Genomic DNA, 18,808 nt, shown 5'->3' with positions numbered 1-18,808 from the left:
TTGCCTTTCAATATATCTCCTGCAGCTAGACGACGCATGCGATAGCATTGAGCAGAACACGGCCTTGGAGACCTTTTATGTTGATGCCTGTGAATACGACCCCTAGATTTCGTTTGACTTTGACAAAATGCAGGCTGGTGCTACACTGGATCATACCATCTGCCTATCGGTCCCAAATGTCTGATTAGACGCGACGATACAGATAGATGGTGATACCACCATCCCCAGCGCCTGGGAGTGGGTAAATAAATTTCACAGCACATCCCGCACCAAACCTTACGATCACCGATGGGATAATGTCGAAACGCGGGATCTAGAACGGCCGAGGTCAACAATACATGCGTGACCTTGTATGGACAGAACGATCGACACCCCCTCGGAAGTTTACCCATCTCTGGGAATAAGCGCCGGTGGCTACCTAGGCTCTATTGTCTGGGGTTTAATTTACTACGCTGGTCCACGGCTAGCATGGAATACCACTTTATAAGTTATTTATCGAGATTTTGTTGGATTTCAGTAATTGAGTGGTTTCAAAGTAGACTAATGCCATTTTTCCTATACTCTACTGTCTAGCAACACAAACAAGTGATACGTATCCCAACAAACATGATGCGCTGTGTAATATTGGCAGATACGTTGGCCGTAGTGTATAAGATGTTAATGCTTCGATGTTCTCAGGTACAGTAAGATTCGATGAGCATCCAGCTTTCAACGATAAAACCCTGTATCTTGCTCTTGACATGTTGGTGAAATTGCTCATGGCCTTATCAAGGGCTGGCTCTTTCGTATTAACTCTTGATGCAAGGTTTAATTTGAAGATTTTCATGGTACGTTGAGAACTTTGGAGTAAACACTTGCCTGTGGAAGATGTTAAGCACTGAATTGAGGTTTCTAAATCTGAACTGCCATCGACTCAATAAGGATAAGGCAGAGCGAGAGCATCATATGAGTCTATAGAATATCTTGGTGACAGCCAATTTTCCCACGTGGCCCTTATTTATTTTCAATTCAATGCTCAGCCAGTAGTACTCTCTGGCTGTCGCGCTGAGGGCTTAGCCATAGGAAAATCGTATCCGTATACGTAATTTCCGTGACCGTGATGGACCGTGCATTTCTGGGAGAGGTCTGGAGGTGATGGTAACCACAAAAAGTTTTAGGATGGGAAGATAATGAAGCATTCGAGGTCAATGTTCGAGTGATGGCGTTTGATAATAGGGGTCTCTTCTGATCGTCTGCCGAGCTTATTCAAGGAACGTCGTTGATCATGTCTTCCGTGAAGTTATTAACACCTAGACTGACAACCCATGATTGGAAGTTTGTCCGCCAAGGCTTTCTCCCGACCCTGAACCATGGTTCGGACCATACCAGTTAACACCGAAAACCTGCTCAACACTGCCACAACCAGATTGCGCGAAGTCAAAGTCTATCTGATGCACGACCCAAGAAAGAGTAACGAGGTCTTTTCCGTTGAACCAGATGCCCATATAAGTCTAAAAGAAAGGACCTTCATTAACAACCCACAAAGCCACAGGTCACAGTGGTGTAGTGGTTATCCGCTCACCTAGGAATTATCCTTACCTTCTGGCTGAGCCGTCCTCCCTCAGCCAATCTTCTTTTTTTGCAGGTTCCGAGTTCGAGATGCTCAAGCGCCTTCCGAGGTGACTTTTCTTCCTTTTGCCTTTTTGCTCCCTTACGGGACAGCACGCTTGTGCGGAGATAAAATCTCGGGAAAGTACACAAGGAGCACCATGCAAGAGTCCCGTTTCCACCGTGTATAGATAGATCTTTTGTGATAGCCAAGTAATAACTGGAGTGTTGTTGCATGCTACCCCAGGAACGAATGCGAGGCTGTATCCCTTGGTACCAGATCTGCTGTTCTCTCTTTGAGCGAGATCCTCCTCTTCTATAGATCGCTCTTGAGACAGCGTTTTCTTACTTACACATAAGGAAGAAACATTGGGGATTCTTTGTGGTCACGCATATGTGAGAAAACTAGGACAAATTGTTCCTCCATTTGCCAGTCTTGCAGATATGTACGCAGATTCCAGAGCATTATCTTTCTTTTGGGCGTTTCCTTCCAGGCTTTGGGTTTACGCCGATGATTGCTTTAATATTATTATCTTCCCCCCCCTATTTGCAAAGTTCTCTTGGGGGTGTCTATAGTCTCCGTGAACTCGCAGAACGGAGCCGACAACATACTTGCCATGGTCATACAGGGGCCAGCCGTCTCCGTCATCAGCGTAAGTGTGCTGCTCCAAGATAGAATTGATGCTCTTTATGAAGTGTTGCTGGACCATCTTGCCGTTGACGGTTGGCACTTATCCATGAGCCTGTATTTGGTGGCAGTTAGCATTATTGGTCTATTTTAGCCCGCAGTCATCAACAGTCATTATACATGAGACATGTGTCTGAAGCTATCGAAGTCCCGACACAAACTCACCACAAGGCACTCACCGATCCTCTGCAACGTTTCTGCTGTTTGTATATTGGAATCGGTCTTGGTGATTTTGAACGTGGTGTTCGTGTATTATTATCTATAGCTCATGCCTCATATATATGTTAATTTCGCCATTTCGTGCAATTTACCATTCTCTCACAACGTATAGTCTCGAAGCACTCGGCCGTACTGACGGGCCAGTTTGACGACCGGCAATGGAGTCTGCGGCCCAATTGAAGCAACCAAGTGGTGTCACGACAGCCATGACAGGACGGTCCTTCATCTTTTTGTATATCGATAGAACGTAGTCCACCTTTCCCTGCCATGAGAGCATGCTCGGGACATGCCGACATGCTCCACCTACTGGCAGTCCTCACACTCCTCCTTCTTCCGGCTTGCCTCCTCCAGCTTCGCCCGGGCCTCCTCGTTCCTCGCCTCGCCCGGCGGCTTCACCACGGGCATATTCCCACCCCCGGCCATCCTCGGCGTGTACTGCTGTCCCACTTGCCCTTGCCCTTGCCCTTGCGCCGCCGGGCCGTCGGCAGGCATCATAGGCCGCGAGTGTCCCCTGCGGATCGGGTCCGCAAAGTCGCCCTCTGGCTGATTCCCACCCTCGGAATGATGTTGCGACTGTGTCTCTAGACCCGAGGCCGACGGCTCCCCTTGCTTCTGCTGCTGCTGCTCGGGCATCTGTGCGACCTCTGTCTTTTGTTCTTCCTGTGGTTGTTGTTGCTGCTGCTGCTGATCCGTCACCTTGCCCTTCTCCTTGTCGTGGTCCCGATCGACGTGGCCCAGGTTTCGTCCCGGCTCGATGACGTCGCGGACGCGGCGCTTGAGCTCCTTGGTCTCGGGGAACCCGCCGTCCGTCTTGCGGTCCCACAGCGTCCTGGTCTGGATCGTGGCCTCGGGCGGCGTGTCCGTCGTGGAGGGCGCCGCCGAGTGCTGGATCGTCACCACGAAGGTGCCCCCCGTGGAGGGCTGGAGCGCAACCTCGCCGAGGGAGGTGGAAAAGGTCGATAGGAGTTCTTGTGCGTACTATTTGCAAAGGGGGGTTTTGTGTTAGTTTGGGTGGGTTTACTACAGGGCAAAATCCCGTGTAAGTGTGAGAGAGAGCGGGGGAAGTTTTCGACAATGCCTGGTCATATCACCCTCTTATTCTTGGATGCTTGGACCAATCGAGTCGTACGTGCGTGTCTTGTTCGTCGTGTATCGCAGAATAAAGAGAGAGAGAGGAGAGAGACTTACATATGCAGCCCTCAACATCCACTTACACTGCGTGCAGAAGCGTATAGCCACGCGCGGTAGGGGGAAGGGGAACGCGGGGTTTTGGGTGCCTGTCGCAACTATAGCAGAAGCGACTTCTTGAGGTTCTTGCAAAGGCGGCCCAGATTCGGCCATGTTTGCTTCCAGAGAGAGGCAGTTGGGTGCCAATTAGTTATAGTCCCTACTTGCACATGTAACAAGTCCTCCACGGCAGCACCCAGGAATGTTGCCATATGTCGTGGGGTAGCCGGGCTCTAGTTGGTTGGACCCCGCTGACGTGGGTGGCCGTTGATCAGCAGTAGAGTATGTAGATGGGGCCACCTTCCAATCCTAGTCTAGGCATACCAGGCATCAAAGTGCAATGAGCTCTACGCAAGGAATTGGAATGTCCACTGGGTCAGCTCTTGGCCGGTACAAGATCATTGAGCAAGATCATCAAATTAGTAGACATCGTCGAATTCAGCGTGGCTTTGCGAGCACAGCAGTGTGTGCTGTCTTGCAAAAGAGAATGCGGATCTCTATAATCCGCAGAAAGCGAAGAAGCATCTGAAAAGCTCTTAGTTCTTTGGCTATAACACTAATGAGGGCTTTGCCGCAGGTAGCACGCATGTCTTAGACGTCGATCTATCCTCGGGACAGTAGATCTACCGCCAGTTCAAGGCCAGGCTTGCGCGGCTGAGACGTGTGAATTGACTCCTTATAAGCATGATCATAGCGCTTTCTTTTACATGAGGCAAGGCTTGACTGACCTCCTACCTGTAAAAGCCTATAGGAACTATAAAAAATCTCCTGAGCATAATGAGGACACCATCGTTAGATCGCTTTGGCGAACCCAGTTAGGTGCAGCAAGTGAAGATATGCTGCCAAGCCGCATGAATTTTAGTGCCGGAAATGGCGCCTGTCACTCCAACACCCGATTGTCTCTCAGCTCAGAAAAAAACAAAGGTAAATACATCGGCGACCCTACAAGATTTGGTGTTGTCAGATCTTGGACTACCGAAGACAAGACAAGGTCGACCATGTGGCACCGTTACAAGCCATCATCTTAATCCTCAGCATATAGGCCGTGAAATGGTGAAAAGTGGGAGATAGCTCCTCACCGCATCCTCCCACTAATGCAGATGCAGATACAAATGCAGACCCGCGCGTCGGTTGAAGAGACTGTGACTTGCTGTGATTGCAGTGGTGGCGACCAGTCGGGAAGCTTATTGCTCGCTTGCAAGGGAAAGGTGAAAAAGCAACTTTGACGGGCGGTGAGTTCATGACCCGCGATGAACCCGTTACTGGCGGTCGATATCCACAAATCTGACATTGGGTGGTAGATACTCGGAAGTCAGACTTGGGGGGAATATAACCTTATTCACAATGTCATCAAGTATGCTAGAAAAATGAAAAGAAAATACAGGTGCAAAGAATTATTACATGCTGATGAGCATTTCCTCCGCCAAAAAAAAAACAAGTGCCTGCGTCCTGTTTGGCCAGCATTCGTGATTTCCATGCCGTGTCTGCCAGTCCCCCCAGAAGTCGTGGCAAAGAGACATCTGGTGGGATATATCCGTCGATTATCATAACGTGCCAACTCTTCCTGCACCTTTCGTCTTCTCCACATCGGGGGTATTTCTCCTTCCTTGGAATATTTAAATAATTCGTCAAGTCCTTTCCTTTTATTGCGCTCGAACGTGTGTTCAAGGGCAAGGGAGCGAATGGGATAGAACCAATCCCACCGTCGAAATCAAGTAGCCTGCCTGCCTCGAGACGACGTGACTCCCGTATTAAGAGGTTGCTTTGCGCTCAACTGAGCGAGTGCCGGCTGGGTGGTAGGTCACTACATGACCAAGCAGCATCCACCGCTCTGTTGTGGCGCATACGGATCCTCTCCCCTGGGAACAGCTCCCCATACTGAGGGAACCATGTAATCCCTTGTGCTGTTGCAGTATGCAATGATGCTGCGGCGTGTCAGTGGCTGTATCTCTGTTTCACGTGCGATGCAGCATGTCGTGTTGACGAAGAGCTTACCTCGTGGATGCTTGAGAAACGGGAATCCTTTCTCTCTCTAGGTCCTCGCGCAGACGGTTGTTGAGCTCAGTTAGACGTCGGAGCTTCAAGTCAGCCATAGACTGCTTGTTCTTCTTGATTTGCGACGGGTCGCCGACATCGCGGGAAGTGTACTGAGGCATGTTGGTGGAGATGCCCGACGAGGTTGAGTCGTGGCGGCTAGGTGAATGAACGGGTCCTGACACAGATCCGGCTAGAGAGCTTGGACCAGGGGTCGGCGATCGAGAATCGACCGTTCCTAGAGTTCTGATTCTGTGAACAAGACATTTTCTGGTTAGTGCATACATTCGAGATATAGCTGGTGAGTCTGAAGTCCTCGTTGGCGATAGTTGCGTGGCGTGGCGAGCGGTTGCTGGCATTGCTGGCGATGATGATCCGCCCTCCCTTCTGTTCTTGTAGGTACGCTGTGCGTGCAACAGGCCCCTTTGCCGTGTCGGGATGAACCAAACCAAGGCGAAGCAAACCATGTGCGATTCGTGTTCGGAAGCACAGAGAGCGGTTGAACCAAATCAATTTGTTCGCGGCGGGCCGTCTTTTGCGTGTAGGGGCAGGGGAGAACGCGGTTGGCAGGGAGAGGGCCAAAGCAACAGCTCCAAGAAAAAGCTTCCAAGCGGAAGAGAGTCAGAATGGGATCGGACTTGCACTCACCGGATAAGACAATGGCCGATCAAAGGAATGGTCGCTGACAGAGACGGAACTTGACGACGACAGAGGCGCGAAGCTGCGATGTCCTTCTGTATCTCGGAGGTTGTCGTCGCACTTCAATATCACAGCATCAATTGGGACAGAGGAGAAAACAACGGTGGGAAAAGATGAATGAGAGACTGGCGAATTGATTTGGTAGGGGTCGGGTAGCACAGACGAGAGTCAAATCTGAGTGAGATTGCCGGCTACAATTGGTCAGCGCGGTAAGGGGGTTAGGGGATTGGGATTGGGATCGGGATTGGGGCTGCTGCTGCTGCTGCTGGGAGTAGACTGGGCGTAGAACTGGGCGCAGAACTGGGCATAAAACCGGGCTTAACTTCCGGGGAGAGAAAGGGAAAGGTTGGAAGAGGAAGCGACTCTAAGTATGCGCTACCCTGCCTTTAGGTGGGCAATGGGAAATTAGCTTCGGGTTGCTCTATTTGGGCTTGGGCCAGACGGTCTGGCTCCCCCGAGTAGATTTGGATTCGGATTTGGCTTTTGGCTGCTTTGGCTTTTTTGGCGGCGCGGCGGGGACCTTCACAGCTGTCCGTCCACCTTTGATTGCTTCTTCAATAGCGGACCGCGCTGTCAATGAACTGTCGACTTTGATTTCGCAATAGCTCTGTCTTAGCTTCTGACCAGAAATGCACCTCGAGTAATTAAGATTCAACCCAAGCTGGAAATATGCAAATGTCTCCATGTCCATGGACAAGTATAAACCTGCATGAATGCCCTTTTATCAAACCCAGCATACCCTATATTTGTACTAGGTTAGACTGCATCGAGATACTTAATCAGCGGGCGTGTTTGTTCCTTCTCCTCGTCTCGGCCCCACAAAGGACTCCTGCAGGCATTGCATCGCGAGATGAGAAGCGATCCTAGGTTGACAGGCCTTTGAGGCTTGCTGGCCTGCTCGTGCTTGCTGACTACAGTGGTGTGTCGACCCGGAACCGTTGGCAAAGCCCTCCAGGCTGAGAAACGACAGGACTGCCGGAATGAGTGTCAGACGTCAACTCTGTAGCACGGGCCAGGCCTGCCCACACCCAATACCCATCCATGGGCGGGGCAAATATAGCTCATCTTGAAAGCTCTGAGTGGGCAGTCTTTTGGCAGCATGTTCCCACTATCAATCACATTGTAACAATTGTCCTACAAGAGCTGCGCAATCGTAAATTTTCCTTCGCATCGCCCGCAACGAGTCTCCACAACGGGGAATGTTTGAGCATGTGATGGCAGGTGCAGGTAGGTCATAAATAGCTTGCTTCAGGTACTACCAAGCACTGTCCTGAAATCCAGCATGTTACCTCCTCGGTAGGACATTTCTTCCAAATCCCACACGCTGCTGCGAGGCAGCAACTGAAGCATTGTAGTGCTTTAGAGACCTGACAAGATCATTGCTGGTTCAACTCAACATATGTGGCCCATAAAGGACAACGTGCTTCAGGATGGATGATGGCTTGATATCGACCGTTTTTCGGTGAGCAGTGAAGCACGAAGCTGTTGTATTTAGGTCCCTGAACTGGCAGTCTCCAATGCGCAGCAAAAGGTGCAGCAATCAACCATGTAGAAAAAGAGTTCGGAACACATTTTTTTTTTCTTCTTCTTCTTCTTCCCTTTTGAAGTCATGCTGAAGCTGATGAAAATCTGTCTCCTTACCCCATTCGACCGGATTACCGTCAGAATATTAAATAATGCCTGATACTATTTCCTTGCTCTTAGAAAAAGCATTCCGTCGTGCATCATTTTCTACTTATCCCGCCGTACCCTGTACTATGTACGTACATACAGTGCCCACGTCCTAATGGGTCAGACACATCACATCACATGACCGGAGTAATTCCGAACTAGCCCCTCGCGGACAGGACTGAGGGAAGTGCAACCCACACGTTCGAAGAAATCGCAAAATCTCTTTTTAGCAGTGTCTGCCTTATCATCGCCGGGTCCGTTGGAAACAACGAAATTTACACCACCCGCGGGGCCAGTCAAGTCCAAGTCCATCTGCTGCCCAACAGCATTAATTATTGACTGACTGTCAACTACATATTTTTCCATCGCAACCTGCCCTTGAGCAGTAGAGGAGTTGCCCATCATGGTACGTCACCACCTAGACATACACATACACTGCTTACCCCTCAATCATTGCACTTTACTTGCGCCTCTGAACGTGCTAACAGTAATTCCTACAGCCTCCTCCACCTCACCAAAAACCAGAGAATGTCCTGAAGCGTGCGCAGGAGCTCATGGGTGTCGGCCAGGCGCCCACTGCCCTCAACCTCCTCCACGAACACGTCACATCCAAGAGATCTCGCAATGTCCCCATCGCCTCTCTGGAGCCTGTCGTCCTCCTCTTGGTCGAGCTCTCCGTCGAGCAGAAGAAGGGAAAGCTGGCCAAGGATGCCCTGTACTCGTACAAGAATATCGCACAGAACACCAACGTCGCCACCATCGAGCTCGTCTTGAAGAAGTTCATCGAGTTGGCCGTCGAAAAGGTCTCGGTCGCCCAGCAGAAGGCCGACGAGGTTCAGTCCTCCCTCGACAGCACAACCTCGGCCAGCGTCGACGATCTCGAGGCCAGCGAGACGCCCGAGTCTATCCTCTTGGCAACCGTATCTGCCGAGCAATCCAAGGACCGTACCGATCGTGCTATCATCACTCCTTGGCTCAAGTTCCTTTGGGAGGCTTACCGAACTGTTCTCGACATCCTCCGAAACAATGCCAGACTCGAGATTCTCTATCAGAGTACTGCCACCCAGGCGTTCGACTTCTGTCTCAAGCATGCCCGCAAGACCGAGTTCCGAAGGCTTTGCGAGTTGCTCCGAAACCACGTCCAGACCGCCGCCAAGTACTCATCCCAAGTTCACGCCATCAACTTGAACGACCCCGATACTCTGCAGCGCCACCTGGAGACCCGTTTCCAGCAGCTCAACGTTGCTGTCGAGCTCGAGCTATGGCAGGAAGCTTTCCGCAGCGTTGAGGATATCCACACGCTTCTGAATCTGAGCAAGCGTCCTCCCAAGAACATCATGATGGCCAACTACTACGAGAAGCTCACCCGAATCTTCCTCGTCGGCGAGAATTATCTCTTCCACGCTGCGGCCTGGTCCAGATACTACAACCTCCTCCGCCAGTCCGCCGCCATCGTAGCCAGTGGCCATGGAAAGAAGTCCGACAACCCTTCCGCTACCGACGCGGATCTCCAGAAGGCTGCTTCTTTCGTCTTGCTCTCGGCCTTGTCCATTCCCGTCATTAGCACCTCGCGATCTCGTGGTGCCATGGTGGACTTTGATGAGCAGCGTAAGAACAAGAACTCGCGTCTTACGCACTTGCTGGGTATGTCAAGCGCACCCACTCGTTCTGTCTTGTTCAAGGATGCCCTGTCCAAGTCCCTCCTCCAGCGCGCCCGCCCTGAGATTCGAGACCTTTTCAACATCCTCGAGGTTGATTTCCATCCTCTTTCTATCTGCCAGAAGATTTCCCCTATCTTGGCCCAGATTGGCGCCGATGCAGAGATGGAGAAGTACATTGCACCTTTGCAGCAAGTCATCCTCACTCGTCTCTTCCAGCAGTTGTCTCAGGTGTACGAGACTGTGGACTTGAAGTTCGTTGAGAGCCTTGCTGAGTTCCCTGAGCCTTATCAAATCACCCGTGGTACTATTGAGAAGTTCATCATGAACGGCAACAAGAAGGGCGATTTATCAATTCGCATGGACCACGCAACTGGCGTGCTAAGCTTCGACTCTGATGTCTTTGCCTCTTCCAGGGCCGTTCATGCCGGCGCTGCTGCTGGCTCTGCTGAGAGCGAGACTGGCGCTGTCCAACGTCTTCAGAGTACTCCTGCCGAGATCGTCAGATCTCAGCTCACTCGTCTGGCCAAAACCCTTAACACCACGTGCTTCTTCATTGATCCTACCTACAACGAGGCTCGCATCAAGGCTCATGAAGCTGCTCTTGCAAGGGCCAAGGCGAATGCCGATGATGAGCACCGTGTCATCCTGGCTCGCAAGGAGATCATTCAAAAGCGCAAGGAAGAAGCTTCAGAACTTCATGCCAAGAGAGAAAAGGAGAGAGCCTTACAAAAGCGTCGTCAGGAACAAGCGTTGGCCGAGGCTGAGGAGAAGCGGTTGGCACAGGAGCAGAAGGATCGTGAAGAGAAGCGTCTCAAGGACGAGCGCGATCGTGTCCGAAAGGAAGAGCTCAAGAAGCAGATCGAAGACTTGAAGATGGGCCCCAACGCCATCAACATTGACGTCGAGAATCTGGACGATTTCGACTCGAACCGTCTCCGTGCCCTCAAGTTGCAGCAGCTTGAGCGTGAAAAGAACGATGTTAACGAGAAGCTCCGTGTCACTGGCAAGCGTATCGATCATCTTGAGCGTGCCTTCCGAAAGGAGGAAGCCAAGAAGCTCTCCGAGGACTACCAGCAGCAACGTGAGCGTGACCTTGCCGCTTACGAGAAGGTTAAGACCGAGACTCTTACTGAGTCCAAGGCACAACACAAGGCCAACGTTGAGCTTAAGCACAGACTTGAGCGTCTTGTACCGCAATACGAGACGTTCACCAAGTCTCTCAAGGAGCGTCGTAGAGACGAGTTCGAGGCACGCCAGCGTGACGCACAAAAGGAGTTCGAACGCCAAGTTGCTGCTCGCAAGAAGGAGTACCGTGAACGCAAGCTGCGCGAGAAGCGTGAACGTGAAGAGCAAGAGCGTGCTTTGCGCGAGGCTGAAGAGCGTGCCGCCAAGGAGAAGGAGGAGAGAGAGAGATTGGCAGAGCAAAAGCGGGCCGAATTAACCAAGCTCAAGGAGCAGCGAGAGAAGGAGAGACAAGAGGGCTTGGAGAAGGCTGCCATGCAGGCTCGCAGAGAAGAAGAAGCCATGGCAAGGAGGCAAGCAGAGAAGGCCGCTGCCACTGCTGCTCCCCGCCGGGAAGCACCGACCATGGCCCGCACAGGATCCGAAGACCGCCGGCCACAACTCAACCTTCCCGGTGCTGGCAAGTGGAGAGAGAAGGAAGCTTCGCGCCCCGCTGCCGACGACAGCGCACCTCCGGCTGAGCGACCTTCGCGCGTTACACCGCCTACAGAGCGTACGGACTCGAACGACCGTCCATCTGCAGGTGGCCCGCCTCGTCTCAACCTCGTTGGCAAGACTGGTGAGCGACCATCATGGAGAGACCGTGAAGTTGCCAAGGGTGCGACCGGTGGTGCCACACCTCCCCCGCGCGCTCCTCTAGGACGTGGCCCGCCTGAGCGTTCTGAGCGTTCTGAGCGCTCTGAGCGCCCAGAGCGTGGCGACACCCCCCCTGCTCGCACCGTTCGTGGACCTCCTGAGCGCAGTGAGGCACCTACCGAGACCCTCAAGGCGTCTGGTGCTCCCGGCAAGTGGGTACCTCGTCACTTGCGTGACAAGCAGTAGAGCCATGATATGATATTGGCAAAGTTGCGCAACGACGGTCGATGAAAAACGCATCGGAGTTTGGGGTTTCTGGTACAGGTCATGCGGTTCTGTATTTTAAAAGTCCATAGTAGCAACAGCAGCAGCAGCAGCAGCAGCAGCAGCATTATAGTTAACGCAGCTGTAAAGCAACGAGACATCGCATAGCATAATCTGATTTTCGAGAATGATACATTGGGCTGTCTACTGTAATAGTGATTGATTTGGTGTTATTTGATTGCCTAATCCACCGGTACACGATGAGGTGCATGTCCTTAGTAATGAACATAGCGAGGCCATTATAGCTTGTAATGGGTCATGCTCTTAGCTCAACGTATCGAAGTGGCTGGCTGACATTGAGCTTGGACTTTGGGCAGATGATGTATGTTATTATGTTGGCGATCCTACGCGCATGATCTGTATTTTATTTTCTGGCCGACACTGCTTCACGTAGAGGTGACTAAGTTAGAACTAAACCGAAGCTCTGTGTAACTCGGGGAAGTGGGTTTCTCTTTTATTATATCTCCTATATAAACCCCCAAATTCTGTCTCATGCCTCGCCAAACAAACACTCTTAATAGTGTTTACCCTCCCATATTACATGCTCGTAGTGAATCAAGGCAAACCAGCCCAGCTGCTACAGTCTCTATAACAGTTGATATTTTACGGTGATTGTAGCAGTCGAAAAAGCGCTCGCAAAATCTTGGAACGCCAATGCTGGGGGTGAATATGCTGTTTACCACCACTGACCAGGATCTGTGGGTTTGTCCTGATAGTTGAGGCAATCCATTTTTCTCGTATATCTTGGTCGCTCGCCAAACATATCCTGCGAGTGGGACGCCGAGAGCATATTATCCAGGTATTCACACCCAGGCTGAAATGTCTCGAGCCATGGAACTTTGACCGGGTGGACAGAAAGTCTGGACTGAAGGGGGGGGGGGGGGGGGGGGGGGTCCAAAACGATGCTCGCCCTCTTTCAGAAGCTTCCATGGGTTTGGCATGGAGTCTAACCCGCATCAGGATAACTCTAGTCGCAAAGAACAAGTGCGATGGTGCGGACACGAGGACGCACCTCGATGCTGTGAGGGGTGTGTGTGTGTGTCTGTCTGTTTAGTTGGGCCTATTTTGAATCCTCGGAATCGGCTTTACCTGTTATCTAGCGTAGGATATGTTGTTGTAATTGCCTCCCTATGCTAATGAATTTCTTGCTGTGCAAAAAAAAAACAAAAAAAAACCCAACCTTGTTCACCATAGTGTTGATTGATTCTTTGGCATAACCTATGTCTCTCATATATTTTCAGTCTCCTAAAACCTGTATGTCTTAGATCATTATGTTTTCTGTTTACATTGTTTTCTATCCATTTTTCAACCAGAATTATCGATTGTACGCTCGGAGATATAAGTTGGGATTTCGTTATCTCGAATGACTGGCTCTATGGCTTTGACATCCAAGAGGGACGATAATTGAAATAGAGTTTATTTGCTTAGTCTCGTATAACTTTTCGTGCCTTTAAACCCTAATGATGCGGTATAGCTATATCGAGGTCAAGCGAAACAGCATCATCTTAAATGGACAACCCTACAGCTAGGTAACTTGGTATATTCAAATCCGAAATATTGTGTCTTTGCAAAAGCAATGATCTCTGAGTCGGCGGGGCTAAGCCAGATGTGGTGGGTGGGGTCAAAACGCGTTTTGTCTAACAGTACATGATCGCGTTGATATATGCAGGGAACATTCGTGTGAATCCAACGCCTAAGAAGAATATACAAGAGTTTTACCCATTATTTTAGTTCAGCAATCATCAGAGCATCGTGCCCTGTATCTGGGTCAACGTATTGATTCTAGCAGATACCTACTCGAAATAAATCTCAAGGCTTATACGCGGTCGTTTATCTCGTCGCTGTTAGAGCTGGGTGCGTCGAACGATTTCGTATATCCCGATTCTTGGTCAGACCTGTAATTAACCTAACAACATTGAAGTGTTGTCTCAGTACTGTCGAAGAGCCTGGATCTGCTACAAGCAGTCCGCGCAGCCAGTATGGGTGGTGATCGGGATAGTCTGACTTTGAAGGATGAGCTCCTGGACGTTTTTAACGCGATCCAAGTGCCGGGCAGTTTCGCCTCTCATGCCATACTCAGTCCTAGCATTCACTCATAGATCGTCGTGCATAATATCGGCCTTATACAATCGCCTCTATCCGAGTCGCAGGCACAACGGATTGCAGCGGAGGCACATCAGGTGAGTATCCAGAATCTCTCATTCCTCGTCTGCACTGCCTCGAGGGCTGTGGCTGCTCTGTTTGGTGACCTATGCTTCCATTCCACGACAGACGCTCAAACCTACTCCAGAAACGTCCTGACATAGGATATCGCTTACAAATGTGGGATGAACAGGCACCGTATGGCAAAGGAACTGAGACCATTGTCGACACGACTGTTCGAAATACCTGGGAGCTCAATCCGGAGCAGTTCGCGATCGGAAAATCAGCATGGGATTAATATATAACCAATGCCATTCTACCTCACATCGCTCAGGGGCTCGGCATAAATACGCCAATTACAGCGGAATTGTACAAGATGTTACTATACGAGAAAGGTGCAATGTTTAAGGCGCATACAGAGTAAGTCGTTTTTGCCTGCATCTCAATGGTAATTATTAGGGGGAAAAGTGCTAAAAGACTCAAAGCACAGAAAAGATCCCAGGCATGTTCGGCACATTGGTTATCAGTTTGCCTTCACCTCACGTGGGTGGAGACGTCGTTCTTAAGCACGGCGGAGAGGAGAAATCAATCAAAACCTCGACTGCAGACATGTCTTTCGTGTGCTGGTTTGTATTGGATCGATAAAATGCAAAGAAGATACTGATTTACTTGCAGGTACTCGAACATTTCATACGAGGTACTTCCGGTGACTGAGGGTTACCGCTGGGTTTTGACCTATAACCTGGCCACCAACCCAGCTGAGGAGATTCCATCAGCAGCATCGCTTCAGGAAAATGCTTTGTTCGAAGATGCTATGGAAGTGTTACTCAAGAAGTGGCTTGGCACGATTGTCAATGGCGTACGAGATGTTCATTCCCCGCTTTATTACTGCTTTGCCCACGAGTACACCGAAGCCAGCATATCTTTGAAAGGGCTCAAGATGAAGGATAAGACGATGACTCAGCGATTGCTAGGAATATGCAAAGAAAAGGGGTTTGACTTGTTCCTTGCCACTCTGGAGAAGGAGCAGAGAGGGTCTACGGAAGATGATGGATCTTACGATAGATACGGTACGTATGCCAGGTATGGAAGATACGGCGAAAATTCAGAAAATTCTGAGGAAGAGAGCGACGGTGGTGATGATGAAGGGCATCACTCCATGGACGAAGTCTATGGAGAGGACTATCGCCTGAAAACTGTATTCGATCTGCACGGCAACCAGGTTGTGTCAGGGCTCGCCATTGACATAGAAGATATTCTTCAAGATACGTGGGACATATTCGAAGGTGACCCTGACGACGAAGAATACGAGGGCTATATGGGAAACTCAGGGCCCGATATTACACATTGGTACAGAAAAGCAGTAAGTTCGTCCCAGACTAGAAATTGCGCCTGTGCAAGCTTAATGACTGTTTGTTTATAGGCTCTGGTGATTGTGCCATCGCAAGGAACGTTCGCATTCTTATCCAAAGGATTTAGATCCTATTCTTATATCTCTCTTGACCAAGACGAGATTGTGCATTTAACGACATGGTATGTCCGCCGCTGCCTCTTACCTACGGTAGAGGAAACTGCACTGAAAGCTTGCGTGTCATTATGCCAGCGACTATTGCAGCCAGGGACAGAGTCATACTATCCTGTAATTTCTCGACAGAGTATCACAGGTTCATTGCTTTGCGCAGTACTCAAAATCTCATTGATGCATGATCAACGGGAGCTACTTGAACTCACCCTGGCACAAAACAAAGAGCCAATTCCCACGGCGTTTTTCGTCTGGGCTGCGAAAGATCTTGACAGGCAGAAAGTTCCATTGGACAAGTTGAAAACAGTGTAAGTATTCTTTGCTACTGACGGCTGTGATGAGGAATATTACTAATGATGGCCGCAGCTTGTGCTCATCAATTCAGGCACAACCGCGTATTTCCCTCAAATATGATGTTATCTTAGAGCTCAACACAATCGAGGAGGCTGCCTCAGATATTTTGCAGGATATTATCATATCTGCTGCTCAACAAGCTCTCGAATCTTGTAAAACCATTGTACTTTACAAGGAAGATGGGCCAGCCGTCTTTGAGCTAGCACGGTATCACAAGAACTTCGACTACATCACAGATGAGTATGTATTACTGACTTCTCTACGTTGGATCACCCGCGCTGATCTATCGAAGCCTCACACCGCTGTTAGAAAACAGCAGCTACACACCTTTCATGCTTAGCTTCCTGAAAATGCTACGTCAGGCAATCAGCTGCGGACAAATTGCACGAGATGCAGGCTTGGCTGTCTATAAGACTTTTGCCGAGTCCACCATCAAGGCTATGAATCTTTCTACCGTAACGGCTTGCGAAGAAAGTGAACTCCAGCAGGACCATTACATGATGGGTTCTACCGTGGCAAAGCCAGAATTGAAACCGTCGGCGTTGTTCATGGAACATGATGCACTCACAGCTTTTGTCGAAAGTCTATTCCAGTTTGACATGGACAAACATCTGGAGCTTTTGGCTGATAAGCTCAGTCGTGATGCCAAAAATGTCAATTTCAAAGAATTCAACCCACTGTACATTCCTATCTTGGAAGGCCTCTTGATTTCACTCGAAACGCACAAGGTCTCGTTGCAGACAGACCGCTATCAACGCATATTCCAAGCCTTGTTGAAAGCGTATGTCGGCAAATATGTAGGCATAGAACCACAAGCGGGTGATTGGACGCGTCGGACCGTAACAGGTTGCATCTGCCTAGACTGCCAAACTCTGAACAGGTTTTTGGAAGACTCCTCAGCTCAGTCTGACCGTTACTGCATGGCCGAGAAGCGGAGGAAACACTTGGTGCAGAAGCTGAACTATGGTATGGGGTACTACAGCATTGTGACCGAACGCGGACGCACACCCTATACCTTGGTCGTGACCAAGACGACCAAGCCCTACGATAATAAATTTGTAGCCTGGGTTGAGCGAAGGCTAACAGCGGAGAACAAGATCTCTGCCTTCGACCAGGAAAAGTTGAAACTTCTGTTAGCTGACAGATATGATAAAATCACCTCCATGAGGCAAGTGTCCGAGGTGCGAACAGCTGGTCGTGTCAAAACCTCAAACCCAGCCAATAGCGTCATTTCAAATGTTGCTCATCCGAATCTGGGCCTGTCGGCCTCATCTTCACGGCTCACTACCCCGAGACCACACGCTGCCACCTCATCCCTTTCCAGATACAGCCTTTCGCATATGCATCCTTCTACGTCACCAGTACCAAAATCTCCCAGCGCGCCATTCACACTGACATCTAGGAACATCCACGAAGAGGTCGCGCGCCTCCAGGCTGAAATTGCACGGGCCGGTGGAATCGCTCATGTGCCGTCGTTACCGTCGTCTGAATTAGCAAAATATGACTCGGCGCAACGCTCGTCAACGCAAAGCTCCATTTATACTCGAGCACCAGCCAGCCGGCTGCCCCCAGTACCTCCACTGGCCGGCACGAAACGCAAGGCTGCCGAGGTTGTTGACCTCACCGGTGACAGCGATTAGAGATCGCCATGGTCGCAGTTTACCAAATGTCGTTTAAATCGAATTATAGACTGAGGCTGCAGCGCGCGAAGCCCAGCCCTCCGAGACAGCTGAAGGAAATAGAGAAATCCCGAGACATGACGCACTAGCGTGATGTCTTACTCATTCCAAGTACAGTACCCTGCTATCACACTTTGATAGACCCTCATGTCTCACTGGATCTTGAAGTTAATCGGGTTCACCTTCTTTATTGTGGGTAAAATACCGATGAATTTTTCTTCTTCGCATTTGTCATAGCCGAAAGAGCTTCCACGCTGTCGGTATCCGTGGCGTCACATAATGAACACATGGCAAACCCGTTTCTCATCCTGGTGGTGTGGAGGAGAAAACTCAACGTCCCATCACACTGATGAGGGGCGCATCTCCATGCGCCTACCGCGGACAGGCCGAGGCAGTCGACCACTATATCACGTTAAGGGACATCATACATCACTTGCGGTGCTGCCCGAGGTGCGCGCTCATGCAGGTAGATAGATCCCCTCACGGAGTATTTGTTGATGACGTAGTTTGCAAGTCATTTTGCAATTTTCGACGCCATGGAAAGAGCCCTAGTCGCCGCGCTTCTCGGTCGGGAGGATCGAGGCAAAACTCGCTGCTCTTACACGCGAGTGTGGCTTTTCTGAACAGACGTGCGGTGATCTCGGGGAAACTCGATTAGGTATGTAGAGCCAATATGTCAAATCGCCATCGAGACACGAACATATGGGATTCAGCCGAAGAGAACAAGCGGCGATGCTCCTAAGCTGAACGAAGGGCATTGGCGTTTGGCCACAGACCATCACTAATCCATCGTTCAGCGATGTTTCTTTGGGGGGGTCGCATACCTGGCCAGTCACGGGACTTGGCTTTGCTTGCGCTCTTCAGCAGAACCTGACTGGAACCTGGGGATTCATGATCATCACGTCCGGCACTCGTTAGCATATGGGCTCGCTGAAGTTTCTTCAACCGATCTTTGGGTTGAGCTCCGCTTCAGAGCCGGACACGAGTCGACGTGCAGGGACATTCGAACGGAGAAGCAATCGAGACCCGTTGACTTCACCTTTGATTCGGGGAAAAGGGGTCTGAGACATGTTTACTGCAGGTCCCCAGATCCCGGTTAGCAACACGGAGTATGGGACGTAGAGAAGCAGGTACGGCGAGTCTAAGGCATGTCTATGGAATTGCTAGTCCCTAGAGTTTCAGT

The 18,808-nt window shown here is 50.3% G+C and overlaps 4 protein-coding genes across 4 annotated transcripts; 2 read left to right on the top strand and 2 right to left on the bottom strand.

Annotated features, from left to right (window-relative positions):
- Window positions 1–3,166: 3,166 nt before the first annotated feature.
- BKA67DRAFT_493302 (Rdx family-domain-containing protein) lies at window positions 3,167–3,739 on the bottom strand (the record flags this gene model as incomplete). The annotated part of the gene is made up of 3 exons (XM_046097008.1): window positions 3,167–3,340; window positions 3,392–3,472; window positions 3,683–3,739. Coding segments are annotated over 3 exons (312 nt in total), but the record flags the coding sequence as incomplete, so codon positions are not given.
- Window positions 3,740–5,525: 1,786 nt separating this feature from the next.
- On the bottom strand, window positions 5,526–5,877 carry BKA67DRAFT_658185 (GGL domain-containing protein; the record flags this gene model as incomplete). Its single annotated transcript, XM_046107240.1, has 2 exons — window positions 5,526–5,646; window positions 5,717–5,877. The coding sequence occupies 2 exons, from the start codon at window positions 5,875–5,877 to the stop codon at window positions 5,526–5,528; spliced, it is 282 nt and encodes a 93-aa protein (XP_045958117.1).
- Window positions 5,878–8,528: 2,651 nt separating this feature from the next.
- BKA67DRAFT_535196 (eukaryotic translation initiation factor 3 subunit A) lies at window positions 8,529–11,850 on the top strand (the record flags this gene model as incomplete). The annotated part of the gene is made up of 2 exons (XM_046099973.1): window positions 8,529–8,531; window positions 8,626–11,850. The coding sequence occupies 2 exons, from the start codon at window positions 8,529–8,531 to the stop codon at window positions 11,848–11,850; spliced, it is 3,228 nt and encodes a 1,075-aa protein (XP_045958116.1).
- A 2,596-nt stretch (window positions 11,851–14,446) lies between these two features.
- Window positions 14,447–17,586, top strand: BKA67DRAFT_658183 (uncharacterized protein; the record flags this gene model as incomplete). Its single annotated transcript, XM_046107239.1, has 6 exons — window positions 14,447–14,490; window positions 14,556–14,696; window positions 14,746–15,433; window positions 15,494–15,900; window positions 15,959–16,186; window positions 16,239–17,586. The coding sequence occupies 6 exons, from the start codon at window positions 14,447–14,449 to the stop codon at window positions 17,584–17,586; spliced, it is 2,856 nt and encodes a 951-aa protein (XP_045958115.1).
- Window positions 17,587–18,808: the final 1,222 nt, after the last annotated feature.

The sequence above is a fragment of the Truncatella angustata genome (assembly GCF_020726525.1).
Source record: "Truncatella angustata strain MPI-SDFR-AT-0073 chromosome Unknown BKA67scaffold_4, whole genome shotgun sequence".
In the NCBI taxonomy this organism is placed as follows: domain Eukaryota; kingdom Fungi; phylum Ascomycota; class Sordariomycetes; order Amphisphaeriales; family Sporocadaceae; genus Truncatella; species Truncatella angustata.
This window is presented reverse-complemented; position numbering and strand designations above follow the sequence as displayed.